Genomic DNA, 24,102 nt, shown 5'->3' with positions numbered 1-24,102 from the left:
TATCTATTATGGAACAGATCAGAGTGGTAGTAATAACGTAGGTGATAACAGATTTGAAATCAAATTAAAATATTGTTATTGGAAGTAAATTAGTTATTATCAACTAAGACCGTTCGATTATTATTAAAACATTATGTTCTAGTGTTCTTGAAGTGGTTAAGAGGGTAGACAAGAAAATGTAATCAAAAACACATAAGATTTATTAAATAAAATCTTAAAAGTTTATTAGAAAACTATTATTATAGTTCTATGAAAAAAAAAAATAAGACATAAGACATATCGTTGAAAACGTGAATTTTTTTCAAAAGAATTCGGAGAACATTCTCTTACCCGGTCTGTTTTAAATTTATACATTCTACATTTAGCTATATATCAACTAAAATTCGAGAGTTTGTTTTGTGGGGTAAAAAATCATCGTCATAAAATGGGATGTGTTAAATCTAATATAAACAACACAGTTCCAAGGTCAAACTATTAACTATCTCTGATCGATGGCTGCATCCGGAAGAAGATTGAATGCTTACGATTACGAATCACCCGGTTTATCGCTTAGAGAAACGTGCTTCGAATTAAATAGCAAGGCACGTTGCGCACATTGTTCCGACGATGCCATCAATTAATTCTATAATTACAGTTTAATTTCTCATGGCATTAAACACATACCGTCCACTTGTTTATACTTTTAACAGATCCGTTATTGCTCCAGCGGTACGTCCACTCAACCAAAGGGGATCTGGAGTACGCAAAGAAAATTTTCATTCATGGTTTCACGATACGGCAGAAGAATCCACACATTTTTGGCAACCGTGACCCAATGGAGCCAAACGTACAACAGGTTCTTCAAGCTATGTAAGTAAATAAGGGGAATTCATGTACCTATTAAATATAAATTTTCTTTTCGTTTTCCGCGTGCAGTAAGTATACGTAGAGGTTGATTTTCTTTTGCAAAACAAACTTTTTATAGAAGTCCAGAAAAGCTATATACCAATTGACTCATATCGACGAATTGAAGTGATGTCTATATGTGTGTGTATTTGTGTGCATGTGTGTGTGCGAGCCAAAAGAGGAACAAAATCTTGCCTATTTTTAACACGTACCATCAACTGATTTCAATTTTGTATTTTTTGATTTCTGTGAAATTTGGCGTATACATTCTTTGTGATCAAACAACATAATTTGCATCATTGGTTTGCCATTTTGACTCTAGCCTAACTTTTGACAAGGGCCTAAGCAAAACCGCCTTGAACACTTTAAAAAAATAACTTGAAAACGGCTTGTTCGATCGTTTTGATGTCTTCGGCAAAGTTTTAGGTAATCAATGGGCTATGTAAAAAAAAATACACCCCAAAAATTATTCAAATATTGAAAATAAAACCTAAAAATCGATTTTCTCAAAAACGAATTTTTCAATACTTTTTTTTATTTTTTGATATGTTGTAGCAGACAATATCTAGACCAACATTTGAAAAGGGCGTAACAGCCAGCATTTATTCCATCTGGTTCTTCGCCTACATATATAAGTCTATATGTGGACGAAGAATCAGAAGGAATAAATTTTGGCTGTTACGCCCTTTTCAAATGTTGGTCTAGATATATGTATTTGTTTGCACTATGAGTCATAATGGAGAAATGATGAACAAAAAAGTTATAATTTTTCAAAATTAGTTGTTTTTTTTTTTAAATGGTAGAAATATTTTGTTCACGTTTCATCGACCCGATTTTATGAAAGTGCGTTAAATGGAATGGTATACAGTATTAGTGCTACCGTTTCTGAAATACAGCAGTTATAAGATAAAACATTCCGATTTTTTTTAATTTTCAGTTGTTTTCGAATTTTTATCGATTCTATTCAACCTAGAATCAAATTTACCGGAGTCATTGATGTTTATTAACAAATGTTAGTATTGGAGCAGTGGTTAGTTATTTTCATGGTATGAGGTTGTGGAAAAAAAATCTTTATAAATTAAATCCGAATCTTGACAACGACAAGCAGATAACAAGCTTAAGATAGTTCAGAAGGTTATACAGTGCTGATCCGATTTTGTCACTCCCCGATTTTATCACTGAAATGTACGGGAAACAAAGCAGAAGGCAACGGCAAATGAATATCAGAGGCGGACACTCGTGGAAAGGCAAATCAACTTTAATTAGTTTTAAGTAGATTTCGGTAGATTAATGCATTTTAAGATGGACTCCTGTTGCAAGGATTACTAAACGTGCTTAAAAACGTTTTGGAATTCTTTTTGATTGCTAAATTAGTTGCTGTAGATTTGGAATTGGCCAGGCAAACTACCCAATCTAGTGGTAATGATTTATTGTGTAATGGACAGGAAAATATTCGAATCATTGATCTTACCTTACAATTCAGCTTTCAAGAAAATTCACTGTTAGGACTCTACAATTTCAACTTTGATTATATTTCTTAATTCATGCAAGGCCAAAACAATTTGAATACTAATTCATATACTGCAACGAATGCCAAAGGGTTAAAACATGCATACGGCGTTTCCTCTACTATTGGCCAAGGATAGTCTAGGCTTCCTTTTCATCGTAATTTTGTAATTTTCAAATTTATTTCTTATATTTGTCTAGCACTTGTCCATCCTGATTATTCAATATTGAATAGAAGCATTTGGCTAAATGATATACAAAACATTAGTAAGGTTGAAAGATTCGGATTTGATTATTACGTTATTATAAAGTAAAGAATTTTTTCTCCATGGTATGAGATCCATGAAAATGGTCAACCAGGGTAAAGGATGTATTTTGGACCACCCTTACCGGGGCTCTTATTTTGGACCACCAAGAGGAATTTGCACTCAGTGGTCCAAAATATGAGCCGTCGAACTGGTGGTCCAAAATACCTCCCTTACCCCACTACTCCATTACTAGCAATTGTCAATAAATATCAACGGTTCGGTAAAATTTGATACTAGGTTGAATAGAATAAAAAAAAATCGAAAATGACTGAAAATTCAAAAAACTCGGTATATTTTATCTTATAACTGCTGTATCTCAGAAACGGTAGCACTTAGAAAAAAATATTGTATACCTTTTCCATTGGAAACTTAACGCACTTTCATAAAATCGGGTCGATAAAACCGTAAAAATATATTTCACCAAATTTAAAAAAAAACAACTAATTTAAAAAAAAATATAACTTTTTTGTCCATCATTTCTCCATTATGACTCATAGTGCAAAAAAAATACATATATTTTCTGCTACAACATATGGTCGGGGTTCAACCAAACCGCACCAAGCGGCTTTTTAACTGATTTGTGATATTTTGTTCGTACAAGGAAAACGAAAATCATTCCAAATCAATTCATGTGTACATTTGTTGTAGGATATACTCAGTTATAGTATTGAGGGATATCCGATACGATTGACGATCAATTAAATTTGCTAACCGGAAGTTTGAGCTGAAAAATGGGTGATTTTTTGTTGGCTCTTGGTGCGATTTGGCTGAACCCCGAACATCTTCTTCTTCTTCTTGGCATTACATCCCCACACTGGGACAGAGCCGCCTCGCAGCTTAGTGTTCATTAAGCACTTCCACAGTTATTAACTGCGAGTTTTCTAAACCAGGTTACCATTTTTGCATTCGTATATCATGAGGCTAGCACGATGATACTTTCATGCCCAGGGAAGTCGAGACAATTTCCAATCGGAAAATTGCCTAGACCGGCACCGAGAATCAAACCCAGCCACCCTCAGTATGGTCTTGCTTTGTAACCGCGCGTCTTACCGCACGGCTAAGGAGGGCCCCAAACCCCAAACATATCAAAAAATAAAAAATATTGAAAAATTCGTTTTTGATTTTTTTTCGCAGTGTATAATTTTTTCACATAGCCCCAATGATTACCTAAAACTTTGGCGAAAACATCAAAACGATCGGACAAGCCATTTTCAAGTTAATTTTTTTTGAAAATGTTCGAGGTGTTTTTGCTTAGGCCTTTGTCAAAAGTTAGGCTAGAGTCAAAATGGCAAACTAATGATGCAAACTATGTTTTTTCATCACAAAGATTGTATATGCAAAATTTTAGAGAAATCAAAAAAATACAAAAATAAATCGACCTTCGATTTCACAGAGAGTTGCTCTGTAATATTTTCATATGACAACTCACAAGCAATGCATTTAAGGGTTTTTGGTATTTTACCTCTTATGCAAGGCTAGTTCATACCAATTTCTGTTATCGAGGTATTCGCTCCTGTTCGGGAAGCTATTTAAGTACTGCCTTCAAGGGGCATATTATACTGTTTCACCCTACAACGAAATTATGTTTCGCGAAGGTTAATGTCTTGGCTGAATACGAAGAAAGCTATTGTCTTCTTCTTCTTCAATGGCTCTACATTCCAACTGGAGCATGGCCTGCTTTTCAACTAAGTATTCTAGTGGCATTTCCTCAGTTATCAATTGAAAGCTTTTCTATGCCCAGGGAGTCGAGAATGTTTCCTACCCGAAAACATCCTAGACCGGACCGATAATCGAACTCGCCATCTCCGGATTCCGGTAATCCTACGCCTTTGCTGGCAAGGCTACTGGAGACCCCAAAGTCAGGGAAAACTATTGTAGTTGTGTCAATTTGAATTTTTATTAATATAAATTTATTAAGACCAGGACACGGGCAGAACTACGGAGAGACCAGAGTGCGTTGTCCAGAGCACATTTTGGGGGATCCACAAAATGGCTTACCTATTTATATTTTTTCTCCGTTGAATATTGTTTTCGCTATTTTTTCTTCCGACACTCGCATTAGGTGACCAGCTTACTCAAGTCTGTCGTGTTTTATACGATTGACAATGTTTTCTTCTTTGTATACTTGATGCAGCTCGCGGTTTATGCGTCTGCGCCACACACCATTTTTCAGTTTCCCTAGAATTATACGCAGCACATTTCGCACGAGAACACCGAAAGCTATTCAGTACGTCAGAGTTTTATACAGAGCGAATTTCGTTTTCGTCTGCACATTACGAGTCTTAAGCTGATTACGTATTAGATTTTTTTCGTGCAGCTATATTTCACGGGAAACGTCATTGTCACATGTCACAAGCGTTTCAAGGTGAAAACATTTCAACAACTTCATACACATTCCCATCAAGTACTACCTCAGCACCAACATCACAAGGTCTACCTCTATCTCTGCCCGCAACCATGTACTTTGTTTTGGTAGAGTTAATGGTTGAGCCTATTCTCGCCATCTCCCTCTTTAGTGAGATGAAAACCTGACGACGTCCACTGCCCTGCGATGGATTCCAATCCCGAACAAAGCTTGAGAGCAAATCGATAACTTGTTTTGATGTTGTGAAATCGCCGAATATTATCGTTTTGGTCGTTTTAACGGTTAAAATTATAGATAGTGGAATATATAGATGAGCGAAGATAAATCCTTTGTCTCCAAACGAACTGTCAAACGTGTCTCCAAACGAGCATGACGTCAAGATTTCAATGGAAACGTTAAGGGCTGTGACGTCATATGCGAGTGTGCACGGGCAAAAAAATCGACTCAGCCATGCTTTCGCTCATCTATAGATTCTACTATCTATAGTTCAAATCATGATCAGTTTTTACCTTGTATAAATGATACTATTTTAACTATTTAAAATTATTTCTGAATTGTATGATGATGGCAATCGATTACAGATAAAAATAGCGTTCTTTTGGTATATTGATCTCACTCATGTGTCATAAAATGCGTCCTTTACGAGCTTTTTGAAATTATGCCACTGGTGGGGGGATTTAGCGCAAATTCAGGACGTTTTTAAATCGCTTTATTTTATTACTTAAACAATATGTACGAATGTTTAACCGATTCAATCCGGATGGGTCATATATGACCCAAGACGAAAATCAGTTGTCGAAAATCAGTTTTAAGAGATAGAGCCTTGCTTTCTTCAGCAAAAATTTTCAAAATTAACTGTTCCATCCAGGAAAAATATTGCCCAGGTCAAGTTATGGTCACTAGGATGATCTAGAGCATCCAAACTATCCTTGAGTTCTAATTTTGATGTTCTAAGGAATCAACACCATTTTTTACCACATTCTGATTAAATAATTGAAATTGAAATGCTTTATGATAATATCCCGCACCTGTCCTGCAGTATAACAGATCTTTTTCAATACCTAAGATACTCCAAACAGCTCTTGAACTCAGATCTTAATATTCAAATCGGTCAACAAAAAGATCTACGATGTCCCCACTATTTTTATGAGTTGGGACAGCTCCACGGTTCTTCATTACACCATTACAGACACACCACAGAATTCGTTCGTTCTCCTTGAGTACAGATCCTAATGTTCAAATCGATCAACATGCAGATCTTCGATGTCCCCACTAGTTTTATGAGTTGGAATAGCTCCAGGATACCTCGTAACATCATTACAGACACACCACATAATTCGTTCGACATCTACGACACTCCAAACTCTCCTTGAGTACAGATCCTAATGTTCAATTCGATCAACATGCAGCTCTTCGATGTCCCCACTAGTTTTATGAGTTAGAATAGCTCCAGGATACCTCGTAACACCATAACAGACATTCAACAGAATTCGTTCGACACCTACGACACTCCAAACTATCCTTGAGTACAGATCCTAATATTCAAATCGATCAACATGCAGATCTTCGATGTCCCCACTAGTTTTATGAGTTAGAATAGCTCCAGGATACCTCGTAACACCATAACAGACATTCAACAGAATTCCTTCGACACCTACGACACTCCAAACTATCCTTGAGTACAGATCCTAATATTCAAAACGATCAACATGCAGATCTTCGATGTCCCCACTAGTTTTATGAGTTGGAATAGCTCCAGGATACCTCGTAACACCATTACACACTCCACAGAATTCGTTCGACACTTACGATACTCCAAACTATCCTTGAGTACAGATCCTAATGTTAAAATCGATCAACATGCAGGTCTTCGATGTCCCCAATAGTTTTATGAGTTGGAATAGCTCCAGGATATCTCGTAACACCATAACAGACACTCTACAGAATTCGTTCGACACCTACGACACTCCAAACTATCCAAATCGATCAACATGCAGATCTTCGATGTCCCCACTAGTTTTATGAGTTAGAATAGCTCCAGGATACTTCGTAACACCATAACAGACATTCAACAGAATTCCTTCGACACCTACGACACTCCAAACTATCCTTGAGTACAGATCCTAATATTCAAATCGATAAACATGCAGATCTTCGATGTCCCCACTAGCTTTATGAGTTGGAATAGCTCCAGGATACCTCGTAACACCATTACACACTCCACAGAATTCGTTCGACACTTACGATACTCCAAACTATCCTTGAGTACAGATCCTAATGTTAAAATCGATCAACATGCAGCTCTTCGATGTCCCCAATAGTTTTATGAGTTGGAATAGCTCCAGGATATCTCGTAACACCATAACAGACACTCCACAGAATTCGTTCGACACCTACGACACTCCAAACTATCCTTGAGTACAGATCCTAATATTCAAATCGATCAACATGCAGCCCTTCGATGTCCCCACTAGTTTTATGAGTTAGAATAGCTCCAGGATACCTCGTAATACCATAACAGACATTCAACAGAATTCGTTCGACACCTACGACACTCCAAACTATCCTTGAGTACAGATCCTAATATTCAAATCGATCAACATGCAGATCTTCGATGTCCCCACTAGTTTTATGAGTTGGAATAGCTCCAGGATACCTCGTAACACCATTACACACTCCACAGAATTCGTTTGACACTTACGATACTCCAAACTCTCCTTGAGTACAGATCCTAATGTTAAAATCGATCAACATGCAGGTCTTCGATGTCCCCAATAGTTTTATGAGTTCTCCAGGAGTAGTGAGTAGCTCCAGGATACCTCGTAACATCATTATAGACACACTACATAATTCGTTCGACATCTACGACACTCCCAAACTCTCCTTGAGTACAGATCCTAATGTTCAAATCGATCAACATGCAGCTCTTCGATGTCCCCAATAGTTTTATGAGTTGGAATAGCTCCAGGATATCTCGTAACACCATAACAGACACTCCACAGAATTCGTTCGACACCTACGACACTCCAAACTATCCTTGAGTACAGATCCTAATATTCAAATCGATCAACATGCAGATCTTCGATGTCCCCACTAGTTTTATAAGTTGGATTAGCTCCAGGACACCTCGTAACATCATTACAGACACACCACAGAATTCTTTCGATATCTACGACACTCCAAACTCTCCTTGAGATCAGATCCTAATATTCAAATCGATCAACATAGAGATCCTCGATGTCCCCACTAGTTTTATGAGGTGGAATAGCTCCGCGATACCTCGTAACACCATTACAGGCACACCAGAGTTCGTTCGACATCTATGGCACTCCAAACTATCCTTGAGTACAGATCCTAATATTCAAATCGATCAACATGCAGATCTTCGATGTCCCCACTAGTTTTATAAGTTGGATTAGCTCCAGGACACCTCGTAACATCATTACAGACACACCACAGAATTCTTTCGATATCTACGACACTCCAAACTCTCCTTGAGATCAGATCCTAATATTCAAATCGATCAACATAGAGATCCTCGATGTCCCCACTAGTTTTATGAGGTGGAATAGCTCCGCGATACCTCGTAACACCATTACAGGCACACCAGAGTTCGTTCGACATCTATGGCACTCCAAACTATCCTTGAGTACAGATCCTAATATTCAAATCGATCAACATGCAGATCTTTGATGTCCACACTAGTTTTATGAGTTGGAATAGCTCCAGGATACCTCGTAACATCATTATAGACACACCACATAATTCGTTCGACATCTACGACACTCCAAACTCTCCTTGAGTACAGATCCTAATGTTCAAATCGATCAACATGCAGCTCTTCGATGTCCCCACTAGTTTTATGAGTTGGAATAGCTCCAGGATACCTCGTAACACCATAACAGACACTCAACAGAATTCGTTCGACACCTACGACACTCCAAACTATCCTTGAGTACAGATCCTAATATTCAAATCGATCAACATGAAGATCTTCGATGTCACCACTAGTTTTATGAGTTGGAATAGCTCCATGGGATTTCGTGACACCATTATAGACACATCACAGAATTCGTTTGACATCTACGACACTCCAAACTGTCTTTGAGCGCAGATCCTAATATTCAAAACGATCAACATGAAGATCTCCGATGTCTAAAATATTTTTACGAGATGGAATAGCTCCACATAATTTCGGTACACAGTAAGATATACACCACAGAATTCGTTGAACATGTACGACACTCCAAACTCCAAACAAGCTCAGATCCCTATTTACAAATCGATCAACTAGAAGATCTTTGATGTCCCCACTATTTTTATGAGTTGGAATAGCTCCATGAGATTCATTAAACCATTATAAATACATAACAGAATTCGTTGAACATCTATTATACTCCAAGCTATCCATGAGTACAGATCAGAATATTCAAAACGATCCACATAGAGATCTTCGATGTCTCAACTATTTTTATGAGTTGTAATAGCTCCACGGGATTTGGTTACACTATTAGAGACACGCCACAGAATTCGCTTGACATCTACGACACTCCAAACTGTCTTTGAGCCTAGATCCCAATATTCAAATCGATCAACACGAAGATCTTTGAGGTCTCCACTATTTCTATGAGTGGAAATAGCTCCACGGGACTTCGATACACCATTATAGATACATTACAGAACTCGTTGAACATCGACGACACTCCAAACTGTCCATGAGTACAGATCTCAATACTCAAATCGATCAACATGAAGATCTACGTCATCCCATCTATTTTTATGAGTTGGAATAGCTCTACTGTACTTCATTACACCATTATAGACACATTGTAGAATTCGTTGAACATGTACGACAATACAAATTGTCCATGAGTTCAATTCTTTATATTCAAATCGATCAACAAGAAGATGTACGATGGTCTAGCATGAATTTACCGCCAAAAATTCTATGGTGAAGGACATCTAGGGAAGATCGATATAGTACGTACAATTACTATTTTCAACACCCCTCTCCCCTTCGCCACTTCTTGTAATGAACCTCTTTTTTTATTATTCGTCACGCACTTTGTGAATAACCACCTTACACAAATTTCATCAATAATGAGAGCATTTCTCGAAAAAAAAAAATACGATGACCTGTTACCTGTTAGTCTACTAAATATTTTTTCGATGAAGAAGATTATTATTGAGAAACTTAACTATTGATTCCTTTTGGTACACTGCTTTCAAAAAGTTTACTCCTAGTGTGCTGCATGTTTGTAGCAGTGCAACAGAGCTTAACATGTCGATTCGAAAGTTTTACTGAAACGCCTTCTGTTGACGATCTCGCAGAATCACATCAAATGGTCGCAGAGGAACTGAGAGAGAGATTTTTTTAGCAACATGATTTAGCAATTACATTTAATTCATTTTGGAATAAGTATGGAGAAAAGCATTTGAAATGAAATTTTGTGATATTATTCATACGTAAATTATTTTACTCTTACATATAAATGTTAGTCTTAATAACATCCACTTCCGTGCAATACTGAAACCAATTATATTGTCGATTGAATGTATTGCGAGCTTTATTCAGTTCTTGGTACGCAATCCTCATTTATTGGTTAGACTGTCATCTCATGATACCCCTTGGTGGTTTCAATACGTATAGAAATGGTAAACACTAATCGTATAAAATTAATAATATGTATAATAAGTATGAAACAAGTAAGTATGAGAGTACCAACGCCTTCAGGGTGCAACTTACTCTAATTCTGATCGATTATGGAGTAGCAATAATTCACATGTATAGCCCAGCCGGTCATCAAGAGACGCCGTGGTACCAAGCTTTATTCTATAACACTTCTTCTTCTTCTTCTTCTTCTTCTTATTGGCATTACATCCCCACACTGGGACAGAGCCGCCTCGCAGCTTAGTGTTCATTAAGCACTTCCACAGTTATTAACTGCGAGGTTTCTAAGCCAGGTTACCATTTCTGCATTTGTATATCATGAGGCTAGCACGATGATACTTTTATGCCCAGGGAAGTCGAGACAATTTCCAATCCGAAAATTGTCTAGACCGGCACCGGGAATCGAACCCAGCCACCCTCAGCATGGTCATGCTTTGTAGCCGCGCGTCCTACTCTTTAACACTATAGATGATAAAAGGAACGAAAAAATTGTGGATGCGATGTTTGTGATCACAATAACACGTTTTTTTTGTACTTACGTATTGTGTACGTAATGATGTCCATTTGAGCAATTCCAACTAACAAGATTTTCATATAATGGTGTAATGATGTTCCATGACGGTTCTCCAACTTCTCCAACAAACAAGCTTCAGAATCAATAAATCACTATGTTGGTCTTTTAGACCTCCAATATCTGAACTCATGTATGGCGCCGTAAATATTTCGGGAATGTTATGATTTGTATATACTGGTATATTGATGTCCCATGGGGTTTCTACAACTGACACACACGCTCAAAATCCTATGATTTACTCTGTTGGCCTCATAGACCTCCAATATCTGAACTCAAAAATCGTTTGGAGTAGCGTAGATATTCTTGGAATGTTTCAATTTTCATATACTGGTGTAATGATGTCTCATGGGGTTTTTACAACTAACACATAAGCTGAGTTGCCTTTGAATCACTCTGTTGGTCTTGTAGACCCCCAAGATCTGAATTCAAGAATGATTTGGAGTACCGTAGATACTCTGGGAATACAGTAAAACCTCCATGAGTCGATGTTCTATGACTCGATATCGACTCATGGAAGCAAATTATGCCACATTAAAAAATATTTTCTGGGTTGCTGTGATGGTCCCTTCAAATAGCTTTCCAAAGAAATCCTTTTCTACATCTCGATATTTCCATGAGTCGATGGTCCCTTCAGTATTGACTCATGGAGGTTTGACTGTATTGTATTTTGTATATACTGGTGTAATGATGTTCCATGAGGCTTCTCCAGCTAACACACAAGCTCGGAAATCAATGAATCACTCTGTTGGTCTTGAAGACCTCCAGTATGACTTGGAAGAATGACTTGGATTACCCCAGAAACTCTGGGAATGCTGTGATTTGCATATTCTGGTGTAATGATGTCCCAAGGGGTTGCTCCAACTAACGTACACGCTCAGGACCCTATTAATCACTCTGTTGGTGTTGTAGAACTTCAAGATCTGAACTCAAGAAGGGTTTGGAGTACCGTAGATATTCTGGGAATGAGGATGTTTTTATATATTGACATAATCACGTCCCATGGGGTTTTTACAACTAACACACAAGCTCAGGAACCTATCAATCACTCTGTTGGTCTTGTAGGCCTCCAAGATCTGAACTCAAGAATTGTTTGGTGTACCGTAGATATTCTGGGAGTCTTGTATTTTGTATATACTACTGTAATAATGTTCCATGGGGCTCCTCCAACTATTACACAAACTCGGGAACCTATGAACTGCTCTGTTGATCTTGTAGACCTCCAAGATCTGAACTCAAGAATAGTTTGGAGTACCGTTTATGTTTTGGTAACACTGCGATTTGATAAAAAATAGTTTAATTATGTCTCAAGTAGCAATGCCAACTTCAAATAAGGATTGAGGCCCCGTAAAACGCTTTGTTGTTTATGTAGATCATCAAGATCTGAACTCAAGGAAGGTTTGGAAGCCCTAGAAGATCTTAAAAAAAATATTTTACCCCATATTTCTACTTTTTCATGGTTTGTATACGTTTTTGAAGCAGAATGTCCAAAATTTATGTTGAAACACGACGAAAAAAAAATCCGGATTGAATCGGTTAATGAAATAAATCAACTTTGTTTTGCCAGCTCATTTGAAACCCGCCATTTGGTTCAAACCATGATTGGATACCCTATATAAAAAAGGTTTTAAAAGTATTTCGGTAGTATTTTGATATTTTCTACGTCAATCAAAATAAATGCGATATTTTACACAAAACTAGCGATTTTTATACAGTTTGTGGGAATATGTAGAAAAATTTTGCCGCCCATTTTAAAGAAACCCTGTTTATGTTACTAACACCCCTTTGCTCTTTAACCCTCTTAATTCTATTTAGTCAGTTAGCAAAACACTGTCCATTAAACTCGTCATGTGGTTTGACTGTTGACAAACCTTATTCAAATACGTTGCTCGGAGGTGCCAATATGTAATCAACTAGGCGACGGAGAACAAACGAATCACTTATGCGAACCTTTCTGAGGGTCGCGCAAATTTACTATGTACCATGAGCGTCCTCTAATAATAATTTGCACCAGCGTACCGCAAATTGATAAAAAAGAACCAGATAATTCAATTATCTAGAAACTGGGTTTTCGACACCAACATCCCTTTCCTTCTATTTTCCTATGCATTGCTCATCAGTAAAAATATATAAAATAAATACATATAATTTTCTACTCCAGCATCACATGGTCCACATAAGTAAACGATTGGCAACGACTGACTTGTATAATAAAAGCTTTCTTCAATATCCATTCTCAAAGCTTCACCCGTTTCACCGTGAAGGGCTGATGCTGCTGCTAGCAACATGTTTATGGCGCTTTTGAATGGGTCAATGCGACATTAGAAATTGACATTAGGGTTATCTCCCTTCACCTTTCCCATCTTAAAAAGCGGCTACAATAACTGTCTGTCGTAAATTTATAGTTTTACGAGTTTTACTATTCAAATTGGAATCTATTAATACTCTCGAGATGGTAGGGGATGATTTATTTAGCAAACAGTTATCGCTTCAATGCAGTAGCTATTTTTAAAACATACTTATTATATAATACCTGAAAATTTGTATCACTTCTATCCCGAATGTAATGAAGAACGGTATTGGGTGTTCAAGCATTATTTGCAGCATTCGTTAACCTATGAATACCTTAAATCAAGCTCTATCTGGAATAAGGGCGAATGTCGCAAGAGAGGATTCTCTTCGTCGACTTCCCCTCTTTTAAATAAAAGTGACAAGCAGCTGATTTGTTTGAGGTTTATCACCTCAGAACGGTAGAAAATAATGTGATAAACTGCAAAGAAATCCTCTGCTTGTCACTTTTATTCAAAAGAGGGGAAGTTGACGAAGAGAATTCTCTCTTGCGACATTCGCCCTTTTACCAGATAGAGCTTGAAATATGGAAGGAGAAAAATCGTACACTTGAATGCTTCACTATTGTCATACACGGGGACATCGTTATTCGTGACTGATAAAACATTTTTTTTAACAAATCCGAGGAGTTTTATTGATTTTTTCCATTTTAATATTAATTTTTTATTATCCCCCCCTTGATTTTTCGAAGACCAGTAGGACATAATTTAAATTAAATATTTGTAATGGCCTAATTATGTTTAAAATCGAAAACAAAAACCGAAAAAGTGCTGCACGTGTGCACCAGCCAGAAAAATTCACCCGATGTTGGTTCAAAATCGGGCATATCTTTGAAAAAAAAACAGCCCTTTTTCGATTTAAGTTTTTGATTTTGAAAATAGTTAGAGGCTTAAAAAAATATGGGTTCTTTGGGAAAGTTGACTTTAAATAAGCCAAAGAATCAACTAGTACAACAAAACGAGATACATTTTTTGACGGGAAAGTTCAATTAGAGTCCGAAAATCCGTCAGCTGATTGCAAAGGGCCTAAACTGCAGAGTGTCAAAGAGATTCCGACCAACAACCACCATCACCAATTCATCATGGAGTTTCTCGAGGTCCACAAGTATGAGTTTTTCACTCATGACCTCCAGGCACGAAGCCGCTCAAGGCTTTGCTGCTTGTGATACACTACATGGATTAGAAGGAGCTCATCGCCGAGCTGGAGGATTGTGGCCTCAAACCTGTAGCCGTCAACAAAAACACTCGCCAAAACAACACCTGGCCCATCTATAGAGCTTGCTGACGTTTAGTCATCTTTCTCTTGCACATGCACAGAAAGAATAGGATTTGTTTTCATCGGAAAACGCTTCCGAAGCGTTTCCCGATGAAAACAAATCCTATCCTCCCCATGTGATTGAAAGAGAAGGCTGAGTAAACGTCAGCAAGCTCTATAGCACGGCTGCACCATCTTCAAGGATTTGAAGCTTACACTGTTGTCGGCTGGGACTGGTACAGGTCTGTGCACAGTGATGTCACACAGTGCACAAACTGTTTAAATTTCGGACATTAATACCATAATACCAGAGTCTATTATATATAGAGTTACGCAAAGAGTGAAGCCGAATCTACCTATTGAACTGTCAAACCGTCTACCTATCGAGCAACGTAAACAAATGCTTGTTGGTAAGGCGGAAGTATTGTTATCGCCTAATGATTATTATGGCGAATTAAAACGCATGAATTGAAATGTATTAGATTTGTTCTAGAAACAGCTTCAAAAAACTTCAATACACCCCTCAATAAAGTAGCAACAAGAAACTCACTTGTTTGCACTCTGTGGGTGACTTGGTTATCGAATTGAAAAGCTTTAGCAGTGAACATTCACGTGAAGTTACTTTAAGGGTTGAACAAAAATTAAAGTTGCAAACAGAATAACAAGAAGATCGTTCAGAATAAGTGTAAGAAGATCCTCTTTGCGCAACTCTATATAATAGACTCTGCATAATACCATACGCTGTAATAAAAGTGGTGACAAGATGGAGGTTGCAGACCCCAGAACCTCTGCTAGGGATTGGTCAATTGGATCGCTTGCTCGCATAAGAGCTAAACAATCGAGCTGAAGGCTTTCCTTGAAGGAGGAAAGGAGAAGGAAATTGACGTGGCGTTCATAACCGAAACGCACCTAAAACCGGAGATGAACGTCGACATCCTGGACTTCCGCATCGTGAGACTCCAACGGCCAAATCGGAAGGTGGTATGGTCATCGTTCTTCGCTACATCATCAACTGTCATCGGCTGCCAAGCATCCAACTGAGTGTCATAAAGGCTCTCGGTGTCGAAGTTACCACTTTTTACCTCCAAAATCATGCCAAAGCCAGCGATGGTTCAACGGCCGCCCTTCGGAGGGACATCATCAAACCAACAAGTAGTCAGGGTCAGTACATCATCGCCGTGGAAATCGAAAGGGCACCATCTAGAACAACGATATGGAGGCAGGCTTCTACACGATCCTGAACCCGGATTTCCCCCACTCGGCTGAGACAGTTCGGTCCGGGTTCTATGCAACGAAAGTTTACCATGAGCTCAACTCGAATCACTATCCTGTGGTTACGGAAGTGGGTTCCTAAATCAGCATCAGCAGTCACGGCGAAATTACATTCGAGAGAACTGGCAGCGTTTTCGGCAGTCTGTTGACTCCAACATTGACTACGAGGCCTAAACACATGGACCGGCAGCTGAGTTTCAATTTTAGGGCCCGATAACAACATGTACCAACCCTAGCAGCACACATATTCCACATAGGTTACTGAAACTCATATTAAGTCACAATTAAATTTATAGTAAGTTATTTAAGTTTATAGTTAGTTTAACAGGTGAGCAAAACCCTAACAATTCCAACGTACTGAGCTGGCTGTCCTTAAGGTACGATGAAATCGCATGACCTATCACAGATAATGATTTTTCCAATAAGCTCTAGCTCCCAGACTGCTAAGCCGTTCTGGAAATTAACCGAAATTCTAAAATCCAAGCCTCGACCCATTCCACCTTTGATCTCATTAGACAACAGTGAATCTGTAAGCTATTTGCCAGTCGGTCGTCAAGCTCAGACCCGACCGCATTGCGTAGGCAAGAGCACGCAACTCAAGTTCAGTTCAATCAAAGGTAATTGCCTATTTCCGGGGATTAAGCCACCCGACTTGGACGTTAATTTACAATGTTATGAAAACTCATATGTGAATATGTACGTTATGTGGAAGATATTGATTTGGAAAATGTATTGGAGGTAACCACTTTCCCTTCGATGGGACTCGAACCCATGACCCTACAGTACGCTAGACTGGTGCTTTAACCAACTAAGCTACGAAGGACCTCCGTCGGCCTTCGCAACCTAGCGGCTACTGAACGAGCTCGAGATTCCCAAATTGGACGCGTGAGTGATTGACTATGTGATTTGACTATGCGTCCAATTTGGGAATCTCGAGCTCGTTCAGTAGCCGCTAGGTTGCGAAGGCCGACGGAGGTCCTTCGTAGCTTAGTTGGTTAAAGCACCAGTCTAGCGTACTGTAGGGTCATGGGTTCGAGTCCCATGGAAGGGAAAGAGGTTACCTCCAATACATTTTCCAAATCAATATCTTCCACATACTATGCATTCATGGACTTAGCGTTGCCATATCTCATGCGGATCAAAAGTTATTGAGGTTTTTCTTCGAAAAAAACGTTTTCTTCTAACGGCTGTATCTATGAATGGCGCAAACATTTTTTCAATCTGTTTTCTCGACCTTATTCTACTACTTTCAGGGTGTTTAAATCGAGGGGATAATCGAAAATAACCCCATATTATTGCAATGAAAAATTACCGTTTTTTCCATTTTCAAGCACTAATTTGCTATTTTTAAGTGTTTTGCTTCCATGACTTACTTTGTGATATGGCAAACGCCACACCATTTTGTTATAGAGCCTGAGCAGAAGCTAATATCTTGAAAACAGCAGTTCTTATGAACTTGATATGAATAAGAGGTAACATGACAAAAAATAATAACAAAAATTACTATCCAAAATAAATACTTTAGGCATAAAATTATCAGATATTTTAATACAAAACAAAAAATAATTATGTTTTGCCTTTGATATTGTAATAACAACATATGCTATGCTTTGAATAGTTTGTATATTACATTTTGTTATTTCATATCTTATACATGTCAGTAATTTTCGCTGAGACCGAGCCACTATTTGCACGAGGTCTTTGAAAATGTCCAAATTTATGTTCATTAGAATGCTTTCGGCGAGTTTATTAGGGATCCGAGTTAAATTTTTCAGAAAAATGGACCCCTCGTTAGTTATGGACGAAATCACTTTTATGGACCCCTCGATTTTTGTCAATTCTTGATTCACAAAAACTGTCATAACTCCAACATTTCTCAACCGATCTTATGGATCAGCATATCGTTGGAAAGAGGAAGAGTGTATCCTCAATTTGCAATAATAACAATGGGGCAGCCATATTGGATTTGGTATTGGATTAAAGTTTTGAGCCTTCCAAATAAATTACTGCTGTAGATATGCTCTTCATTTTCAAAATATATTTGGCGTAGAATAGTGTATGAAGTCAATGAATTGATGTCGTAGTCTCATATTGTTTGTATAAATAATGTTCTTTCGTCAGATGGGCTTTAAAAAATAGTTTGGTGAATCGTACATAACTTTTGATAGAAAAAACATACACCTGAGATTTTTGAACACAAAGCTCTATATAAGCTAAGATTTCCATCAATGTGGTGATATTCAAAATCGGTGATTGCAAATCTAGCGGAAAAATAGTTTAAAAAATAAATCCAAGATGGCAGCCAAATCAAATATGTCTGCCCCATTGTTATTATTGCAAATTGAGGATACACTCTTTTTCTTTCCAACGATATGCTGATCCATAAGATCGGTTGAGAAATGTTGGAGTTATGACAGTTTTGGTGAATCAAGAATTGACAAAAATCGAGGGGTCCATAAAAGTGATTTCGTCCATAACTAACGAGGGGTCCATCTTTCTGAAAAATTTACCTCGGATCCCTAATAATCTCGCCGAAAGCATTCTAATGAACATAAATTTGGGCATTTTCAAAGACCTCGTGCAAATAGTGGCTCGGTCTCAGCGAAAATTACTGACATGTATAAGATACGAAATAACAAAAAGTAATATACAAACTATTCAAAGCATAGCATATGTTGTTATTACAATATCAAAGGCAAAACATAATTATTTTTTGTTTTGTATTAAAATATCTGATAATGTTATGCCTAAAGTATTTATTTTGGATATTAATTTTTGTTATTATTTTTTGTCATGTTACCTCTTATTCATATCAAGTTCATAAGAACTGCTGTTTTTAAGATATTAGCTTCTGCTCAGGCTCTATAACAAAATGGTGTGGCGTTTGCCATATCACAAAGTAAGTCATGGAAGCAAAACACTTAAAATAGCAAATTAGTGCTTGAAAATGGAAAAAAACGGTAATTTTTCTTTGCAATAATATGGGGTTATTTTCAATTATCCCCTCGATTTAAACACCCTGAAATGAAGCCTGAAAGTAGTAGAATAAGGTCGAGAAAACAGATTGAAAAATGTTTGCGCCATTCATAGATACAGCCGTTAGAAGAACACGTTTTTTTCGAAGAAAAACCTCAATAACTTTTGATCCGCATGAGATATGGCAACGCTAAGTCCATGAAAAGTTGCGCCCTGCAAAGCACAAAAAGTGCTCTGAACATCACATTGCTGAGAAATTTGAAACAAAAAAGTTAGAGCTAAAAAACTGTTTTTTTGAGGGTCACCCTAAGTAAACTTGGGAAAATTGCTCTAAATCAGTCAATTTAAGAGCTAGAGAAATAATTTTTTTAGCAAAATTCTTGGAATCTGGCTGAACTATAACTTCGCGGAACATTGTATAGCCGTATATCTGCAATTGAAAAAGTTTTTTTTCCTCATTTTTTTCAAATGTGGCCCACCCTAATTTTTATGAAAACCTCAAAAAGCCCCTCACCGTTAGGAGCAACTTTGTAGAACAAAGTTTTTTTCTATCTCTGCTATGTTCGGCTTGAACAACTTATTACCGCTTTGTATGCTACCTGGACCAATGTGCATGGGTTGGCCACTTAGTGGAATAATCCAATGTTGATTTATATTCTAAGTATTAGAGATTTAATTAAAATAAAATGAATACATATTGCTTTTCTTAAGAGTATTATTGAGGTTTCTAAGCACTGCATTTTATATTCGTCTGATAATGTTATTTAGGAACATCAAAATGAATTGTGAGCCTAATTTGACGCAGAACATTTTGGGTTGAAAAATGCGTTCGAATGTTGCAATGTTCAGCATAAAAGGAAAAGTTTACTCATAAGGCTCAGCTGTTTGTAGGTAGGGGTCGAAAATTCTCACAAAAGTCATTTTGCGAGCAAAAAATGATCATTTGATCCTTAGCATTGTGGCTAAGAAAGCGAAAAATTGACGCATTATGAGTATGACCTCCATATATTTTATTCGGATAAGTTGATTCTTCATCGATAATATGTTTTTTATGCCATATATACAAAGAAGAAGAGCAAATAAAGCCGTCTAGCTCAATTCTTTGATATATGTTTTGGCGAAAATAAGTTTTATGAATCATTTGATATGAAACTGCGCCAAGTTTGGACCTGCGTCAAATATGGTACTTCCACGGTATTATTTTTTGCACATACATACACGTTGATAGAAATGCATGATCTGAGCTGGAAATCAAAGCCTTATTTCTTTGGTCACGATGAGATGAATATACGTTCAGTGAGATGGAAAACGGAACAGTTCCCCTATAACACTATAATAGTTTTCCCTGTAAAACGTTTGTTTTAGGTAGAAATATATCCCTTGGTAGAACTTTATCTTCAAAGAAAGATAAAATAGCACGTAAACATTTGACTCCATTGAATATTTCCTCACCAAACTGAACTTTTATATTTTGTTGATTACAGTGATATGGTGCCTTTGCCAGCAGTTGAAGGATGTGAGGACAAATTTGTGTTTTATCGCTTGGTAGACTGTGATCCAGATAAGGTGAGTAACGTGTCTAGAGTTTTGTTTTCATGTTTTCTTATGCAAAATGTGGCATAATCATGTGTCAACTGTTCTCGAAGGAGTGATATCTTATGATTATGAAAATATGATATGGAGAAAAGTGCTTTGAAATGAATCCGCAGGTGTATTAGATTCTGAGACCCAGATGAACTATTAAAGAAAAGTTTAAACCAATTAAAACCTGAAGTTGAACATTTTCTTGAGTAAAGTATAAGTGTCATTGTGCCTGACATAAGGTAATATCATACCCTATAATGTACAAAAGATCATTTTCTAAAAAATAGGTCTTCGATTACATGCATACATACATCGTCTACAATATATGAACTACACAAGCAAGCCAAAGCGTGGTTGCTCAAAATGTTGGTTTTCAATGAAAATTTCTAAAAGCAGTTTAAGACCCTTGCCGTAAAAATCAAGAAATTGTTTCGTGACCTATCCTTATAAATTGAGGTAGATCGTTGAATTCCATATTATTTCAAAGTAGCAATCTTTATCTTTTATTTCGTGACAATAGATTTAAAATCATTCTATTTTATGTAGAAAGGGATGCTTCAAATACGTCGATTTTTCTGGTTTAAAAATTAATCACCCAACGGACGAAATTAAAATAATACGGATCTAATATATATGCAAACATACTTCCAAAATATTGCAAAAATCTGAGAGATCTTATATTGGTTTCACATGGAATCTAATATTATAAAAAAATATATATAAAAACAATAATTATATTCGCTCTCTTCACAGTTCAATTTCAATGATGTCATCAGAACATTTTTCATAATAGCTGACAGCCGATTAGTGCAACCAGATATCCCGATGAACAATGGAGGTGATATACCAATCTTTGATATGACCGGATTTACACTCAGGCATCTTACAAAAGTTATTCTCTCCACTCTACGAGTGTACATGAAATTCACACAGGTAAATATTTCATTTAAAAAAAGTCATTGTAACCGATGATAAACAATATTGGATCATCAAGCCATGTGTGCCAGTTATCTTTTCTAATGCCGATTAGTTTTGATAATTGCTCTATGCTACTTGCAGGAAGCGCATCCAGTCCGGCTAAAGGCGATACATGTGATCAACTGCACTACCTTCTTGGACCGTGTAATGTACCTGGTAAAGCCGTTCATGAAGAAACAAGTTGCGAACATGGTAAGCATATGCCTAATTAGGCTGCCCGAGCACCCTCGACGCATAGGTACTTATCAATTTTCTTTGTGTAGCTACACTTCCACCTGCCCAACTCGGAAACGCTTTATGATCATATTCCAAAGGACGCCCTCCCAGATGAATACGGAGGAAAGCAAACAATTGTTAAACACAAAGCCGAATGGTTCAAGCGACTTGAATCGCTGAGGTAAGGTTTATTACACACTTCATCTACTGGTGGAGCGTGTTGATCATCATGATCATCAGTATTGATTGCTTTCAATTTTCAGAGATTATTTCACCGACAATTCGCGATGGGACATTGACGAATCGCGAAAAATGAATAATAATAACAATAACAATATTAACGAGATGTGTGGTTCCTTGAAGAAATTGGAAATTGATTGATTAGTTAAATCGATATTTGTGCAGGCAGGAGAATTTTCTATTAAGGATACTAATTTACATTCTTGTATACTTATTCAAAAACGGTGATATAAAAAATCAATTTAATACAGGTGATTATTCAATTCCGAACTCTACCATACTTCTAGGGGGAAGGGGAGGGGGGTTGAAAAAGTCCAATTTTCGCGTTACGTAATTAATGGATCTTCCATATGAGGAAGTCTTTGATTACAAATTAGCAGATTCTGAAAACATTAAACATATACTAAATAGTATAGACTGGTCAACTATCCTAAGGAATGAACGAAATATCTAGAATGCGGTGGATATTTTTTACAAAATTTTAGCAGATATAATTAGGCAAGAAATATTTCTAAAAAACATCACATAAATAAAAAATATTCAGTATGGTATAATAAATACATAAAAAATCTACAGAACCGCAAAAAGAAAGCTAACATTTACAAGAAAAATAATAACGATGAATGTTTAGCAAATTATTTAGATATCTTTAGCTTAAAATTGTCGTGGCAAGATCCCTTCGGTGTAATAGAATGACCCCGCTGGTAGGGTTCTCACTTATGAATGAGTGCCAATACTTGTACACCCAGGTTTTTTTACACGGTTTGGTTTTAGTCGTTTAAGACCTTCAGCGTCAATAAAACAATGAGTTAACCCCACGAAAAAATTCACAAAAAATTAAAGAAAATTCAGGGGGTATTTAAAAAGCTGTGAAAGTTCAGGTTGACCGAGAAATTAATGAATTCCAACCGCGTAAAAAAAAACCTGGGTGTACTGATAAAGAGAATATAATAAATATGAGTCAGTTCACTAGAGACTACAAGCCAGATTAGACGCGTTTATTATTTCCTCATAGAAAATCCCGTTAATAGAAAAATATAATTTATAACAGTGGCGACAAGATAGAATTCTTTTTCTTAACTCCCGTGCATTTCACGTGCAAGAAACGTGCTTTTGGTGTGAATTTTTCCTGTCCAAAGAGTTTCTTCAATCACGTGAAGAAAAAAACATTTTGAAATCTGTCAATTTCTCATATTTGATGCACTTTGATGAAAATTTCGGCAATAGCTCGGGAGAAAACTGCAATCCTTTTTGCAAAATTTCGTTCAAGAAATCTATACGAACTTTTCTGATGAAGATCGCGACCGCGACTGCTTTGCTTTCTATCCAGAATTTCCAAGGGATATGCGAACAAAGGCGTAGGATTGCTAATCCGGAGATGGCGAGTTCGATTCTAGGATGTTTTTGGATTGAAAACTTTTTCGACACCCTGTTTTTCAAGTTTTGCCTTTCTCGTATACAAAGTATACGTAAAGGCTTTATGTTCGCTCCGAAAACGAACTTTTTATAGGAGGCCCGGAGACCCATAGTGTTATATACCGATCGACTCAGCTCGACGAATTGAGGTGATGTCTGTGTGTGTGTGTGTATGTGTGTGTATGTGTGTGTGTGCGCAAAGCTATGCAAAAATGTCACTCATTTTTCAGGAACTTATCCTTTAGCTATTTGCTCGCAACAAGTTGCATTCGACGCATAGTGCTGTCCCATTGTTTCCCATTGAAAATTGGCCATATCGGACTATAGGCTCAAAAGTGATGGCCAAAATGCTATTTTTATAACTCACGAGAAAGGCTCTATCACTGCTAGGTGGATTAATCTGGGTTTTTAGAATATACCTTCTGATGTCATCTGGCATATCAAATGACGCCGTCATGTACCATCCTCGAATGCGAAATTGAGTATCTATCATGCACATTAAAAACTTTAT

The 24,102-nt window shown here is 37.2% G+C and overlaps 1 protein-coding gene across 1 annotated transcript in view; it reads left to right on the top strand.

The window, feature by feature from the left end:
- The window catches only part of LOC134224411 (alpha-tocopherol transfer protein), a 51,474-nt gene extending 29,053 nt beyond the window's left edge, over positions 1-22,421 (top strand). Inside the window, exons 3-8 of the mRNA XM_062703746.1 lie at positions 690-849; positions 20,642-20,723; positions 21,495-21,674; positions 21,801-21,911; positions 21,983-22,116; positions 22,199-22,421. Of these exons, the coding sequence (XP_062559730.1) occupies positions 690-849; positions 20,642-20,723; positions 21,495-21,674; positions 21,801-21,911; positions 21,983-22,116; positions 22,199-22,316 (785 nt within the window). The 3' untranslated portion in view covers positions 22,317-22,421. The remainder of the gene's footprint in view (positions 1-689; positions 850-20,641; positions 20,724-21,494; positions 21,675-21,800; positions 21,912-21,982; positions 22,117-22,198) is intronic.
- The last annotated feature ends 1,681 nt before the right edge of the window (positions 22,422-24,102 follow it).

The sequence above is a fragment of the Armigeres subalbatus genome, chromosome 3 (assembly GCF_024139115.2).
Source record: "Armigeres subalbatus isolate Guangzhou_Male chromosome 3, GZ_Asu_2, whole genome shotgun sequence".
Classification (NCBI taxonomy): Eukaryota; Metazoa; Arthropoda; class Insecta; order Diptera; family Culicidae; genus Armigeres; species Armigeres subalbatus.
Note: the sequence above shows the minus strand (reverse complement) of the source record. Positions and strands in the feature narration are given on the sequence as shown.